Genomic DNA, 14,835 nt, shown 5'->3' on the forward strand with positions numbered 1-14,835 from the left:
CAGCCTCAACTTAGGTACCGTAATACCCCTAATACCGACTACCACACAGGTATTACTTTGAAATCATCAAGTGATCTGGAGACATTCTTTAGATTGCAGAGAGAGAGATCAATACACACATCTGCTTGGTTTGAATGCAGCTCTCCAACTGAAAGCGAAACTAAACAGAGCCAAAACAGCTTTCAGCACAAAACAAAAGTAAAAAGTAGAGCAGAGCTCAGCTCCACCCACACAATGACATCACCGCAGCTATTTGATAAAGCACACTTTTCTTAAAGGGACATTCACATGACACAATTAAGTCAGTGACTAATAATCTCAGACCTAGTTAGTTGTAAATAAAGCTGTCAGAGGTTTACACCAGTTGGTCATCATTGCTATAGTCAAATCAATGGCCAGGGTAACAATATTTAAAATCAAGGCACACAATGTACCAGCAAAAGAATTATTGGTGTATTAAATATATACACCAATATGTCCATTCGAGGTCCAATGTTTCAACATTTCCAGGTATTTAACTCAAAATACATGCACTCGAGTTGCGAATAATTTCACAACTCAAATAATCGAAACATATTCCTGCCAGCATTTATAGATTTTTGAAACTGTCAACAGATAGAGTGAGAGAGCACTTGGCCCATCCAGTTTATTGTCCATCACAACATCTGACTGTCCTTTGAGTGATTCAGAGGTTTTGTCTCCATTGACCTACCTAGATCATTGCAGGTATCCATCACGCTAGCATGAAATCAGCAGCTTTCTGGACGATTCATCATTCTCAATTTGACACGTCATATCCTTAAAACAAGCAAGGAGATTGGCAGGCAGGGCTATCTTTCCAAAACTGTGCTGGCTGACATTTATGAGGTTATTTTCATACAAGTAATCCTGAAATTTGCTGCTGATATTCAGTTCCATTATTTTGCCTCTTAGGCTAATACTTGGGTTTGCTTAGTCAGTTTTTTGATTATAGGTCGTTGCCTTATTTCCAATTCAGTGGGAGCTTCTCCCATTTTGTCAGCCCGATCATAGAATCACACAGTACAGAAGAGGACCTTCAGCCCATCAAGCCTGCACCGACAAAAAAAGATAATCTGCACTATTCCCATTTTCCAGCACATGGTCCATATCCTTGAACATTATAATAATAATAATAAGCTTTATTGTCACAAGTAGGCTTGCATTAACACTGCAATTAAGTTACTGTGAAAAGCCCGTTGTTGCCAAATTCCAGCGCCTGTTCGGGTACACAGAGGGAGAATTCAGAATGTCCAAATTACCTAACTGCACGTCTTTTGGGACTTGTGGGAGGAAACCGGAGCACCCGGAGGAAACCCACGCAGTGCTCATTCAAGTACTTTTCAAAATTGTACGGTTTCCTGTCTCAACTACCCTCTCAGGCAGTGCATTCCAGATTCCCACCACCATCTGGGTCAAATTGCTTTTCCTCAAATCCCCTCTAAAACTCTTGCCTTTCAGCTTAGAATTGTGCACCCTTGTTTTTGACCTTCAACTAAGGGGAACATCTGGTTTCTAAGCACCATTTCCATGCCCCTCATATTCAGAACTCGAGCTTATCCAGCCTCTCTTCTGAGCCAAAATGCTCCATCCCAGGAAACATCCTAGTGAATCTCCTTTGCATCCTTTCTGGTGCAATCACATCCTTCCTATAGTGAGGTGGCCAAAGCTGAACACAGTACTCCAGCTGTGGCCTAACCAAAGTCCTGCACAGCTCCAACATAACCTCCCTGCACTTATAATCTATGCCCCAACTGATAAAACACATGTGTTCCGTATGCCTTCTCAACTACCCTTTTAACCTGTCCTATCGCCTTCAGGGATCTGTGGACAAGCACCCCAAGGTCCCTCTGTTCATCGGAGCTTCCCAGTGTCCTGCCAGTCACTGAGCACTCCCTTGTCGTGTTACTCCTTCCATAGTGCATCACCTCACGCTTTTCAGGGCTAATTTCCACCTGACAATGATCTGCCCATCTGACCAATTCGTCTATGTCCTCCTGTAACCCAAGACCTTCTTCACTGTCAACCACCCTGCCAATCTTCGTGTCATCTGCAACCTTACTGATCGTACCCGCCCCCCAAATTTTCTTCTGTATTGAATAAGGGACCCAGCACTGATCACTGTGGTAGGCCTTTGGACACTGGCCTTCAGTAACACAAACAGCCTGGTACCGCCACCCCCTGTCTCTTATCACTAAGCCAATTTTGGATCCAACTTGTCACATTACCTTGGATCCCATGTGGACCTTTTCAAATCAGTCTCCCATGTGGGACCTTGTCGAAGGTTTTTCTTGAAATCCATATCAACTGCATCATAAGACCATAAGACAAAGCAGCAGAATTAGGCCACTCGGCCCATCGAGTCTGCTCCGCTATTCAATCATGGCTGATATTTTCTCATCCCAATTCTCCTGTCTTCTCCCCATAACCTCTGATCCCCTTATTAATCATGAACCTATCTATCTCTGTCTTAAAGATACTCAGTGATTTTGCCTCCACAGCCTTCTGCGGCAAAGAGTTCCACAGATTCACCACCCTTTGAACAAGAACAAAGAAAAGTACAGCACAGGAACAGGCCCTTCGGCCCTCCAAGCCTGCGCCGACCATGCTGCCCATCTAAACTAAAATCTTCTACACTTCCGGGGTCCGTATCCCTCTATTCCCATCCTATTCATCTATTTGTCAAGATGCCCCTTAAACGTCACTATCATCCCTGCTTCCACCACCTCCTCCTCCAGCACCGAGTTCCAGGCACCCACTACCCTCTGTGTAAAACACTGGCCTCGTACATCTCCTCTAAACCTTGCCCCTCGCACCTAAAACCTATGCCTCCTAGTAATTGAGCCCTCTACCCTGGGGAAAAGTCTCTGACTATCCACTCTGTCTATGCCCCTCATAATTTTGTAGACCTCTATCAGGTTGCCCTCAACCTCCTTCGTTCCAGTGAGAACAAACCAAGTTTATTCAACCTCTCCTCATAGCTAATGCCCTCCATAACCAGGCAACATCCTGGTAAATCTCTTCTGCACCCTCTCTAAAGCCTCCACATCCTTCTGGTAGTCTGGCGACCAGAATTGAACACTATACTCCAAGTGTGGCCTAACTAAGGTTCTATACAGCTACAACATGACTTGCCAATTTTTATACTCCTTGGCTGAAGAAATTCCTCCTCATCACGGTTTTAAAGGATCGACATTTTAGTCTGAGATGGTGTCCTCAGCTTCTAGTTTTTCCTACAAGTGGAAACATCCTCTCCACGTCCAGTCTACCCAGGCCTCGCAGTATCTTGTAAGTTTCAATAAGATCCCCTCTCATCATTCTAAACTCCAACGAGTACAGACCCAGAGTCCTCAAACTTTCCTCATACAACAAGTTCTTCATTCCAGGGACCATTCTTGTGAATCTCCTCTGGACCCTTTCCAAGGCCAGCACATCCTTCCTTAGATTCGGGGCCCAAAACTGCTCACAATACTCCAAATGGGGTCTAACCAGAGCCTGATACAGCCTCAGAAGTACATCCCTAATCTTGTATTCTAGCCCTCTTGACATGAATGCTAACATTGCATTTGCCTTCTTCACTGCCGACTGAACCTGCATTTTAACCTTAAGAGAATCGTGAACAAGGGCTCCCAAGTCTGTTTGTGCTTCTGATTTCCGAAGCATTTCCCCATTTAGAAAATAGTCTATGCCTAAATTCCTCCTTCCAAAGTGTATAACCTCACACTTTTCCACATTGTATTTCATTTGCCACTTCATTGCCCACTCTCCTAGCTTGTCCAAGTCCTTCTGCAGCCCCTTTGCTTCCTCAATACTACCTGTCCCTCGACAGATCTTTGTATCATCTGTAAACCTAGCAACAGTGCCTTCAGTTCCTTCTTCCAGATTATTAATGCATCAACTGCACTCAGGATGACTATCAATACTTTCAATTCAAGGGATACTGCATCCTAGGATTTATTAGTTTTGACTCCTTTCGTCTAGTCCTTGGTGATGACAGTAGTTAAATTAGATTGCAGCACCTATCATGAGTGACATGCTCCATGTCTTTCACAGTGAACTTTCGACCGTAATCCTTCGACCTTTTCCATTCTCCAGTTCTTCCTCATTTTCGCATCAAATGCCGTTTGCTAAGCCTCCTGCTATTTTAACACTGGAGAACCTGTTTAGGATTTATTGTGCTTTTACAATTCCACTAATTTCTAGGTTTTTCTTGGTTCCTCGGCCTTTTGTTTTTAAATGTTTCAGAGATTCTTGGATTGTTCAATAGGTTCCCTTCTCTCTCTCCCCCTGCAGGTTAGATTGAGTTTGGTTTATGTAGGATAGACAGCACAGAAACAGCATTTTTGGGAGAATTTCATAGGTGCAGAGGTTGACGATCACAGCGCAAGCTGCGTGAATCTAGTTCAACACACACCACAGATAAAGCTTGAATATGCAGTTATTGGAATTTTAAAAATGATTATTTGAGATACGAGCTCCTTGGGGAGCTCCCTTTTAATCAATTTAATCCTTTAACAAAACGTTTTGCTTTTCTTGCTCATTGCTGCCTCAGCTGAAAGCATGAATCAGAATGAGGGAAGTTCAATGAGTCATCTATGAAAAAAAAGAAGTTGCAGGCTTTTTCCCTCAAGGATCATGGCGATTCTAATCAATATGGAGAGGTAGAGCTTGTTTCAAGGAATGAACAGTCATTTTGCATACAAGCTGTTGTAAAGTAATGCCATTCTGTTCCATAAAGTTGCAGCTATCTTTATGCAGACTTACTATTTCAGAAAGTTTAAAAGGAGCTTTGGTTTGAACAGCAGCTTTACCTCACTCTGTTCTGTAATCGTCTCTTGTCGGTTGAACTTTGGCGGCCGGCCTGGTCGTCTCCCTGGACCAAACCGCCTCCTACCTCGGCCACGGCCTCTGCACTTGGACCTGTCAGAGATCAGATCTGGTAAGACATTTTGACAAAGTTGAGCACAACCGAGAAAAAGCAGCATTCCTGACTAAAGTAGTGTGTCCCGGGGACAGGTTTATGCAGGAAAATGACAAACCGACAGCTCCAGGGAGAAAAGCGTCAACTTCTCAGATCTCCTGTCTTCACTCTAACCGTTCAACACCAGTGATGTCCAATGAAATTATGCTTCAATTTTCCCATTGATTTTGTACCCTTTCTATAATAGGGTGACACATATAATCGTAGATTAGCACCCAAAAGTCTTGAGTTCATCTCCCAGGGTACAAGGTTTAACAAGTAAATGAGCAATGGGAAGGCTTTATGGAGCAGATCGTTTGGGACCAGAAGAGGCACATTCTCATGATGGAGAAAGGAAGGCAATCCAAAGTGAAAGTTCCAAAGACTAAACAAATTGAGATAAAAGTAACAGGAAAAAGAGGTTTATGATAAGTATTTGGTTCATAATACAAGAGAGAATCAAGCAGACTATAGAAAGTGCAGTCGACAAATAAAATAACACAGCACAAAGAGAGTGTTCGAGCAAAGATTAGTTGGCAACATAAAAGGGAATAAAAGACGTCCAGTGGTGGCAATGTGTTGAAAAGTCGCACAAAAAGTGCTCGTCCCTGGAAACTTTCCTACCCTCACCTGTAACAAAACAAACGACAACCACTCAAGAAAATGCCCTAAAATCCATCAGGAAAATTAAAAGACAGCAGGAGCGAGAAGAGTCAGGAGAGAAGGATGCAAACGGTGGACGCAAGCAGTGAAGCCGAGCAGAGCATGGCATGACATGAGAGCTGACATGACCGCCAACACCGGCCCAACCACCAGCAGGACAAATAATGGAGCTCCTTGCACCTAAAGTTGAGAGACTCCATCGAAGAGGACCTCATAGAGACCACGAAGGCAGCAAAAGTAATCGCCTTGTCCCCCTTCAAAGAGACCCTCGAAAAGATGGAGCGACAGTTGGAAACCCAGGAAGAGACAGTGCGGGAACTAGACCAGAGCGACCGGATCACCGCACTAGAAACCAAGATGGCAAGGTTAATGGTGGCCCAGGGAGTGCTCAAGGGGAAAGTGGAGGGTCAGGAGAATAGATCCTGCCGCCAAAATTTGAAGATCGTAGGACTACCCAAAAACACAGAAGGCAGGAACCCAACAGACTATGTAGCACGAATGCTGGGGAAATTGGTCGGGTGAGAGATAGACCCACAGATCACTCAAGCAAAGGCCCAAATCTGGGGAAACGCCAAGATCAATCACTGCCAAACTCCACAGGTACCAGGACAATGACTGGATTTTAAACTGGGCAAGGAGCACGAGGCCCTGTAAATGGGAAGGCCACGCAATCCGTATATAAAAAGACACTGGGGCCAATCTGGTCAAGCGCAGGGCGCAGTTCAATGGAGCCAAGGCAGTCCTGTTTAAAAACAAAATACAGTTTGAGATGCTTTAGTTTACCCAGCAAAACTCTGGGTAACATTCAACAAGAGGGAGTTTTACTTCAACACGCTGGGTGAAGCAGAGGCATGTGTCAAGAAAAATGTGTAGGGAAGACAGCAATAAGGGACACAAATGGAAGACACTGAAACTGAGGGGTGGGGAGAAAGAGGAAGAACAAAGTGGGCCGAAATAGGAGGAAAGGCTACCAGGAGGGGAACCACCGGGCAAGCAAGTATATGAGCGTGCAGAGGTATCATAGAATCATAGAATTTACAGTGCAGAAGGAGGCCATTTGGCCCATCGAGTCTGCACTGGCCCTTGGGAAAAGCACCCGACTGAAGCCCACACCTCCACCCCATCCCCAAAGCCTAGAAACCCCACTTAACCTTTTTGGACCCTGAGGGCAATTTAGCATGGCCAATCCACCTAACCTGCATACCTTTGGACTGTGGAAGAAAACCGGAGTAAACCCACGCAGACACGGGGAGAACGTGCAGACTCTGCACAGACAGTGACCGAAGCCGGGAATAGAACCTGGGACCCTGGAGCTGTGAAGCAACTGTGCTAACCACTGTGCTACCGTGCCACCCGAAAGATGATGTAGGTAAGAGGATAAGAGGGGGGGGTGCGCCTGGCAGAAGAGTGGGGTAAAATAGCAGGGCAAGGGGAAGGGTAGGTTAAGATAGGGAGCGACAGGGCAGAAAAGCCCACAGGGGCACGGAAAGAGGGGTAGGGGTGGATAGTATATTGGGGGGGGGGGGGGGGGTAGAGATTGGGGAGTAGGCAGGAGAGGGTAGAATGCTGGTTATAACAGGTTGTTTGTGGCGAAGGCCATGAACGAAGAAGACAGCGGTGGCTCATACCAGAATGGTCATTTGGAATGTCAGGGGACTTAATGGCCCCGTGAACAGATCCAGAGGCTTCACCCATCTGAAAAGCCTGAAGGTTGATGTAATCTTCCTACAAAAGACGCATCTGAAGGAGAAGGGCCGACTAAGGGTAAGGAAGGGATGGATAGGACAGACCTACCAAGCGTGCTACAGGATGAGGGCTCGGGGGGGTGGCCATACTGTCCAATAAGAGGACAAACGTTACAGCAAGGAAGACGGTGACAGACCATGGGGACCGATATATCATGGTTAGCGGTGTCCTAGAAGCGGCAGTGGTGGTACAGGTAAATGTGTATGCTCCCAGCTGGGACAACACAGGCTTTATAAAAAAGACCATGGCAGAAATCCCCGACCTTGACTCCCAGCAACTCATCATGGGGAACGGAGCATCTTAATGGAACAGATGGGGGCTGGACCCATGGTTCACAAACCCGAGGGAGTGAGAGTTCTCCTTCTTCTCCCAAGTCCACAAAATATACTCCCGCATTGACTTCTTTGTAGGAGGAAAATTGGTGCTTCTAGGGATAGTAGGGGCGGAATATTCCGCTACAATCATCTCCCAATTATATTCCGCACTAAGTGGATTTGAGGTTGGAGACGGGCCGGGTCCACCGTCCCCCTTGGAGGCTGGACACATCCCTCCTCGCCGACATGGCATTCTGCGATAAAATGTCACAGGCCATCGAGGGATATGTAATCTGCAACCAAAACGGAGAGGTCTAACCCTCCACATTCTGGGAGGCACTGAAGAGGGGGGAAATAATCGCATGGAGGGCACTTAGGGACAGAAAGGAGAGGGCGACTAGGCAGTACCTGGTCGACTCCATATTGGAGGTGGACTATGGAACTACTGGCAGAGAGGATAAAGTTACAAATGGAGTTTGATCTGCTCTCCACCGGGAAAGCAGTTAACTAACTCTGACAGACACGGGGACCTTCAACAAACCTGGAGACAAGACCAGCCGCCTGCTGGCACACCAGCTGAGAAAGCAGGCTGCCACAAGGGAAATAGCGCAGGTAAAAGATAAGAACGGGGGACTAGCCCTGGCCCCAGACAAGATCAATGAGGCATTCGCAACCTACTACTGGGGGTTGTACACCTCAGAACCCCCGGAGGGGACTTGAAAAAGAAAGAGTTCCTCGATGGACTGGACATACCAGTTGTGGGAGAGGACAGAAAACAGGGATTGGAAGCACCACTAGCATTGGACAGCATCTACTCCATGCAGTCGGGGAAGGCATCGGGTTTGGACAGATTCCCAGTAGACTTCACTAAAACATTTGCAGCAGTACTTGCGCCGCACCTGCGAGAGAGTTTAATGGCTCACTATGGAGAGGGACCCTGCCGTCCACCCTGGCACAGGCCCCGATATCACTGATCATGAAAAAGGACAAGGGCCCAATGGAGTGCAGTCATACAGACCCATCTTGCTCCTAAACACTGACACTCAAGTCCAGACGAAGGCCCTGGCGAGGCGACTTGAGAGCTGCAAGAGGTAGTCGCAGAGGATCAGACAGGCTTTGTCAAGGGCAAGCAACTATCAGCAAACATCAGACGTCTGCTGAATGTGATCGGAGCCCCACCTGAGGAAGAGACACCAGAAAGTATCATCTCCCTTGATGCAGAGAAAGCCTTCCACAGGGTCGATTGAAGTTACCTCATGCAGTACCAGAACAGTTTGGGTCGAGTCCAGGATTCACCTCATGGGTGAAGCTACTGTGCCAGCTGAGCCATCCCAGCATTTTCTGTTTTTATTTTAGGTACCAAATAGATCCTCCTGCGGAGACAGAGAGCACAGCTGAGGTACTCAATAAGGACTTGCATCTATCATGAGATGTTATCCCTTCCAATAGATCTGCCATATGTGCATCATCTTAGATAGATGGAGGGACACAGACACACAACACATCAAAATGAGGATGCTGTTAATTTAGGAATAAAGAAGGAGGGAGTAGAGAAATTGATTTAGATGATAAAAAGGGCGAGCAGTTTTAAACCGGACATCTCAAAGCATTTTACAGACAAAGACGTGTTTTTCGTTTTGAAGCATAGTCACTGTTGTAATGTATGAAACACATTGGCTTAGAAAATTCCCACAAATAACGTGATAATGTCCGGATAATCTGTTTTATGATGCTGATTAAGAGATAAACATTGGCCAGGACACCAGAGACAACTCCCATGCTCCTCTTCGAAATAGTGCCACAGGATGTTTTAAATCCACCAATGCAGGCTGATGGGACCTTGGTTTAACACCTCATCAAAAGACAGCACTTACAACTATTCAGCACTCCCTCAGTACTACACTGGAGGGGCAGCTGGATTTCTGTGCTCAATATCTGAAGTAGAACTTGAATCCAGAATGTTGGGATTCAAAGGCACATGTATTAGCCGCTAAGTCATGGCTGACATAGCTCATACAATAGCTAAATTAATTGTGTAATATTATACGATAGTAGAGGTAATAATAGTCGGTAAGAGTAGGGGGCGATGCAATTGAAGTTGCTGAAAATGGTAGAAACGTTTTCCGATCAATGTTCTTATGGCATATGTCCTGAAGGAAGTACAGGTGGAAATAATGGAGTTTTTGGCCACAATCTTTCAACCTTCCTTTATATGGGAGTGCTGCCCGAGGACTCCGCCTCCTGAGTTCCCCAACATCAATTCAATTCACTCCACGTGAGACGAAAGAATGGCAAAATGTGCTGAACACACCAAATTCCACCGGCCCCGACAACATTTCTGGCTGTGGAACTGTGCTCCATAATTAACAATACCCTTTGCCAAACTGTTCCAAAATAGCTGCTACACTGATGTCCACGCAACAATATGGAAAGTTGCACAGGTCAAGTCCTGTCCATAAAAAGCAGGACAAGTCCAATTCAGCCAAGTATCAGCCCATCAAACTACTCCCAATCATCAACACAATCACAAACATAGAAATTTTCCTTGTATTCCTTGTTTGCAATGAGTGCTGAATTTGGGTGCATTTGAGTGCTACAGTGAGAGTTTGGTGACTAAGAGATAATAAGGGTTCATTTCTATCTAAAGTCTAGTCTTTCTTTAATTTAGTTAATTAACTTAAAAGTTGCTGTTTGGTATAGAAGAAGGTGAATTTTCAATCAGCTTTAAACAAAGGTAGTCTACTTGTAGCTACTTGCAGCTGGAGCTTGTTAATTAGTTAATTGGATTCGGCCAGTTTTCAGAGGCTAGATTCGCAGTATAAACGTGAGCCAGCTACAGTGCAGACTTTGTTTGCACTGAGTGCTGAATTTGGGTGCTGAATTTGGGTGCATTTGAGTGCTATAGAGTTTTGGTGACTGAGGGAGTGCTGAATTTGGGTGCATTTGAGTGCTATAGTGAGAGTTTGGTGACTGAGGGGGTGCTGAATTTGGGTGCATTTGAGTGCTATAGTGAGAGTTGGCTGACTGAGGAAGTGCTGAATTTGGGTGCATATGAGTGCTATAGTGAGAGTTTGGTGACTGAGGGAGTGCTGAATTTGGGTGCATTTGAGTGCTATAGTGAGAGTTTGGTGACTGAGGGAGTTAGGTGAAGAAGGAGCAAAGTGGTCCTTTCATTTCATTTCCTACATTTCCTCAAAGAGCGTGAAGGGAGCCGGGAGTTTACAGAGCGTGCAGCTGACTGGGAGCGGAGTCAGATTGCGGATTTCCAGTTGGTCCACAGGGCAGCTATATTCTGTAAGGCTAGAGGGAATGGAGGCTAGGGCAGTTGCATGCTCCCCCTGTAGGATCTGGGTGGTGAGGGATACCACCGGTGTCCCCGCTGACTATACCTGCGGGAAGGACACCCAGCTCCAGCTCCTCAGAAACCGTGTTAGGGAGCTGGAGCTGGATGAACTTCGGATCATCTGGGAGGCAGAGGGGGTAATAGACAAGAGTTACAGGGAGGTAACCACACCCAAGGTACAGGACAAGAGTAGCTGGGTTACAGTCAGGGGAAAGAAAACAAACGGGCGGACAGTGCAGGGATCCCTCGTGGCCGTTCCCCTTCAAAACAAGTATACCGTTTTGGATGCTGTTGGGGGGGATGACCTACCGGGGGAAGGCCCTAGCGGCCACGTCTCTCGCACTGAGTCTGGCTCTGGGCTCAGAAGGGAAGGCGGGAGAAAAGAAAAGCAATAGTAATAGGAGACTCAATGGTTAGGGGAATAGATAGGAAATTCTGTGGTCGCGAGCGAGGCTCCCGGAAGGTATGTTGCCTCCCGGCTGCCAGGGATGTCTCGGATCGTGTCTTCAGGATCCTTAAGGGGGAGGGGGAGCAGCTAGAAGTCGTGTTGCACATTGGTACCAACGATGTAGGTAGGAAAAGGGGTGTGGATGTAATAAACGAGTTTAGGGAGTTAGGCTGGAAGTTAACAGCCAGGACAGACAGAGTTGTCATCTCTGGTTTGTTGCCGGTGCCACGTTATAGCGAGGCTAGGAATAGGGAGCGAGTGCAGTTGAACACATGGCTGCAGGAATGGTGTAGGAGGGAGGGCTTCAGGTATTTGGATAATTAGAGCGCATTCTGGGGAAGGTGGGACCTGTACAAGCAGGACGGGTTGCATCCGAACCAGAGGGGTACCAATATCCTGGGAGGGAGGTTTTCTAGTACTCTTCGGGAGGGTTTAAACGAATTTGGCAGGGGAATGGGAACCGGATTTGTAGTCCAGCAACTAAGGTAGCCGATGTTCAGGATGTCAATGCGTGTAGTGAGGCAGTGGAGAAGGTAACACTGACAAAGGAGAGTACTTGCAGGCACGCAGATGGGTTGAAGTGTGTATACTTCAACGCAAGAAGCATCAGGAATAAGATGGGTGAACTTAAGGCATGGAGCAGTACTTGGGACTACGATGTGGTGGCCATCACGGAAACTTGGATAGAAGAGGGGCAGAAATGGTTGTTGGAGGTTCCTGGTTATAGATATTTCAATAAGATTAGGGAGGGTGGTAAAATAGGTTGCATTGTTAATTAGAGATAGTATAACAGCTGCAGAAAGGCAGTTCGAGGAGGATCTGCTTACTGAGGTAGTATGGATTGAAGTCAGAAACAGGAAAGGAGCAGTCACCTTGTTGGGAGTTTTCTATAGGCCCCCCAATAGCAGCAGAGATGTGGAGGAACAGATTGGGAAACAGATTTTGGAACGGTGCAGAAGTCACAGGGGTCATGGGTGACTTCAACTTCCCAAATATTGAGTAGAAACTCTTTAAATCAAATAGTTTGGATGAGGTGGTGTTTGTGCAGTGTGTCCAGGAAGCTTTTCTAACACAGTATGTAGATTGTCCGACCAGAGGAGAGGCCATATTGGATTTGGTACTTGGTAATGAACCAGGACAAGTGATAGATTTGTTTGTGGGGGAGCATTTTGGAGATAGTGACCACAATTCTGTGACTTTCACTTTAGTAATGGAGAGGGATAGGTGTGTGCAACAGGGCAAGGTTTACAATTGGGGGAAGGGTAAATACGATGCTGTCAGACAAGAACTGAAGTGCATAAGTTGGGAACATAGGCTGTCAGGGAAGGACACAATTGTAATGTGAAACTTGTTCAAGGAACAGATACTACGTGGCCTTGATATGTATGTCCCTGTCAGGCAGGGAAGAGATGGTCGAGTGAGGGAACCATGGTTGACAAGAGAGGTTGAAATGTCTTGTTAAGAGGAAGGATACTTATGTAAGGCTGAGGAAACAAAGTTCAGACAGGGCGCTGGAGGGATACAAGATAGCCAGGAGGGAACTGAAGAAAAGGATTAGGAGAGCGAAGAGAGGGCATGAAAAATCTTTGGCGGGTAGAATCAAGGAAAACCCCCAAGTCCTTTTACACACGTGAGAAATATGAGAATGACTAGAGCGAGGGTAGGTCCGACCAAGGACAGTAGCGGGAGATTGTGTATTGAGTCTGAAGAGATAGGAGAGGTCTTGAACGAGTACTTTTCTTCTGTATTTACAAATGAGAGGGGCCATATTGTTGGAGAGGACAGTGTGAAACAGACTGGTAAGCTCGACGAAATATTTGTTAGGAAGGAAGATGTGTTGGGCATTTTGAAAAACTTGAGGATAGAAAAGTCCCCCGGGCCTGACTGGATATATCCAAGGATTCTATGGGAAGCAAGAGATGAAATTGCAGAGCCGCTGGCAATGATCTTTTTGTCCTCACTGTCAACAGGGGTGGTACCAGGGAATTGGACATGTCGTGCCCCTGTTCAAAAAAGGGAATGGGGATAACCCTGGGAATTACAGGCCAGTTAGTCTTACTTCGGTGATAGGCAAAGTAATAGAAAGGGTACTCAGGGATAGGATTTCTAAACATCTGGAAAGGCACTACTTGATTAGGGATAGTCAGCACGGATTTGTGAGGGGTAGGTCTTGCCTCACAAGTCTTATTGAATTCTTTGAGGAGGTGACCAAGCACGTGGATGAAGGTAAAGCAGTGGATGTAGTGTACATGGATTTTAGTAAGGCATTTGATAAGGTTCCCCATGGTAGGCTTATGCAGAAGGTAAGGAGGCACGGGATAGTGGGAAATTTGGCCAGTTGGATAACGAACTTGCTTACCGATAGAAGTCAGAGAGTGGTGGTGGATGGCAAATATTCAGCCCGGAGCCCAATTACCAGTGGCGTACCGCAGGGATCATTTCTGAGTCCTCTGCTGTTTGTGATTTTCATTAATGACTTGGATGAGGGAGTTGAAGGGTGGGTCAGTAAATTTGCAGACAAAAAGAAGATTGGTGGAGTTGTAGATAGTGAGGAGGGCTGTTGTCGGCTGCAAAGAGACATAGATAGGATGCAGAGCTGGGCTGAGAAGTGGCAGATGGAGTTTAACCCTGAAAAGTGTGAGGTTGTCCATTTTGGAAGGACAAATGTGAATGCGGAATACAGGGTTAACAGTAGGGTTCTTGGCAATGTGGAGGAGCAGAGAGATCTTGGGGTCTATGTTCATAGATCTTTGAAAGTTGCCACTCAAATGGATAGAGCTGTGAAGAATGCCTATAGTGTGCTTGCGTTCATTAGCAGAGGGATTGAATTTAAGAGCCGTGAGGTGATGATGCAGCTGTACAAAACCTTGGTACGGCCACATTTGGAGTAGTGTGTGCAGTTCTGGTCGCCTCATTTTAGGAAGGATGTGGAAGCTTTGGAAAAGGTGCAAAGGCGATTTACCAGGATGTTGCCTGGAATGGAGAGTTGGTCTTACGAGGAAAGGTTGAGGGTGCTAGGCCTTTTCTCATTAGAACGGAGAAGGATGAGGGGCGACTTGATAGAGGTTCATAAGGTGATCAGGGGAATAGATAGAGTAGACAGTCAGAGACGTTTTCCCCGGGTGGAACAAACCATTACAAGGGGACATAAATTTAAGGTGAATGGTGGAAGATATAGGGGGAATGCCAGAGGTAGGTTCTTTACCCAGAGAGTAGTGGGGGCATGGAATGCACTGCCTGTGGAAGTAGTTGAGTCGGAAACATTAGGGATCTTCAAGCGGCTATTGGATAGGTACATGGATTACGGTAGAATGATGGTGTGTAGATTAATTTGTTCTTAATC

General features: G+C 46.2%; 1 protein-coding gene across 7 annotated transcripts in view; it reads right to left on the minus strand.

The window, feature by feature from the left end:
- prdm10 (PR domain containing 10) overlaps positions 1–14,835 on the minus strand; it is a 371,372-nt gene that overhangs the window by 159,055 nt on the left and 197,482 nt on the right. For all 7 annotated transcript variants that reach the window (XM_072486852.1, XM_072486855.1, XM_072486851.1 and 4 more), the window contains one exon: positions 4,830–4,938. In XM_072486852.1, coding sequence (XP_072342953.1) covers positions 4,830–4,938 — 109 coding nt within the window. The remainder of the gene's footprint in view (positions 1–4,829; positions 4,939–14,835) is intronic.

This window comes from Scyliorhinus torazame, chromosome 21, assembly GCF_047496885.1.
Source record: "Scyliorhinus torazame isolate Kashiwa2021f chromosome 21, sScyTor2.1, whole genome shotgun sequence".
Taxonomy (NCBI): Eukaryota; Metazoa; Chordata; class Chondrichthyes; order Carcharhiniformes; family Scyliorhinidae; genus Scyliorhinus; species Scyliorhinus torazame.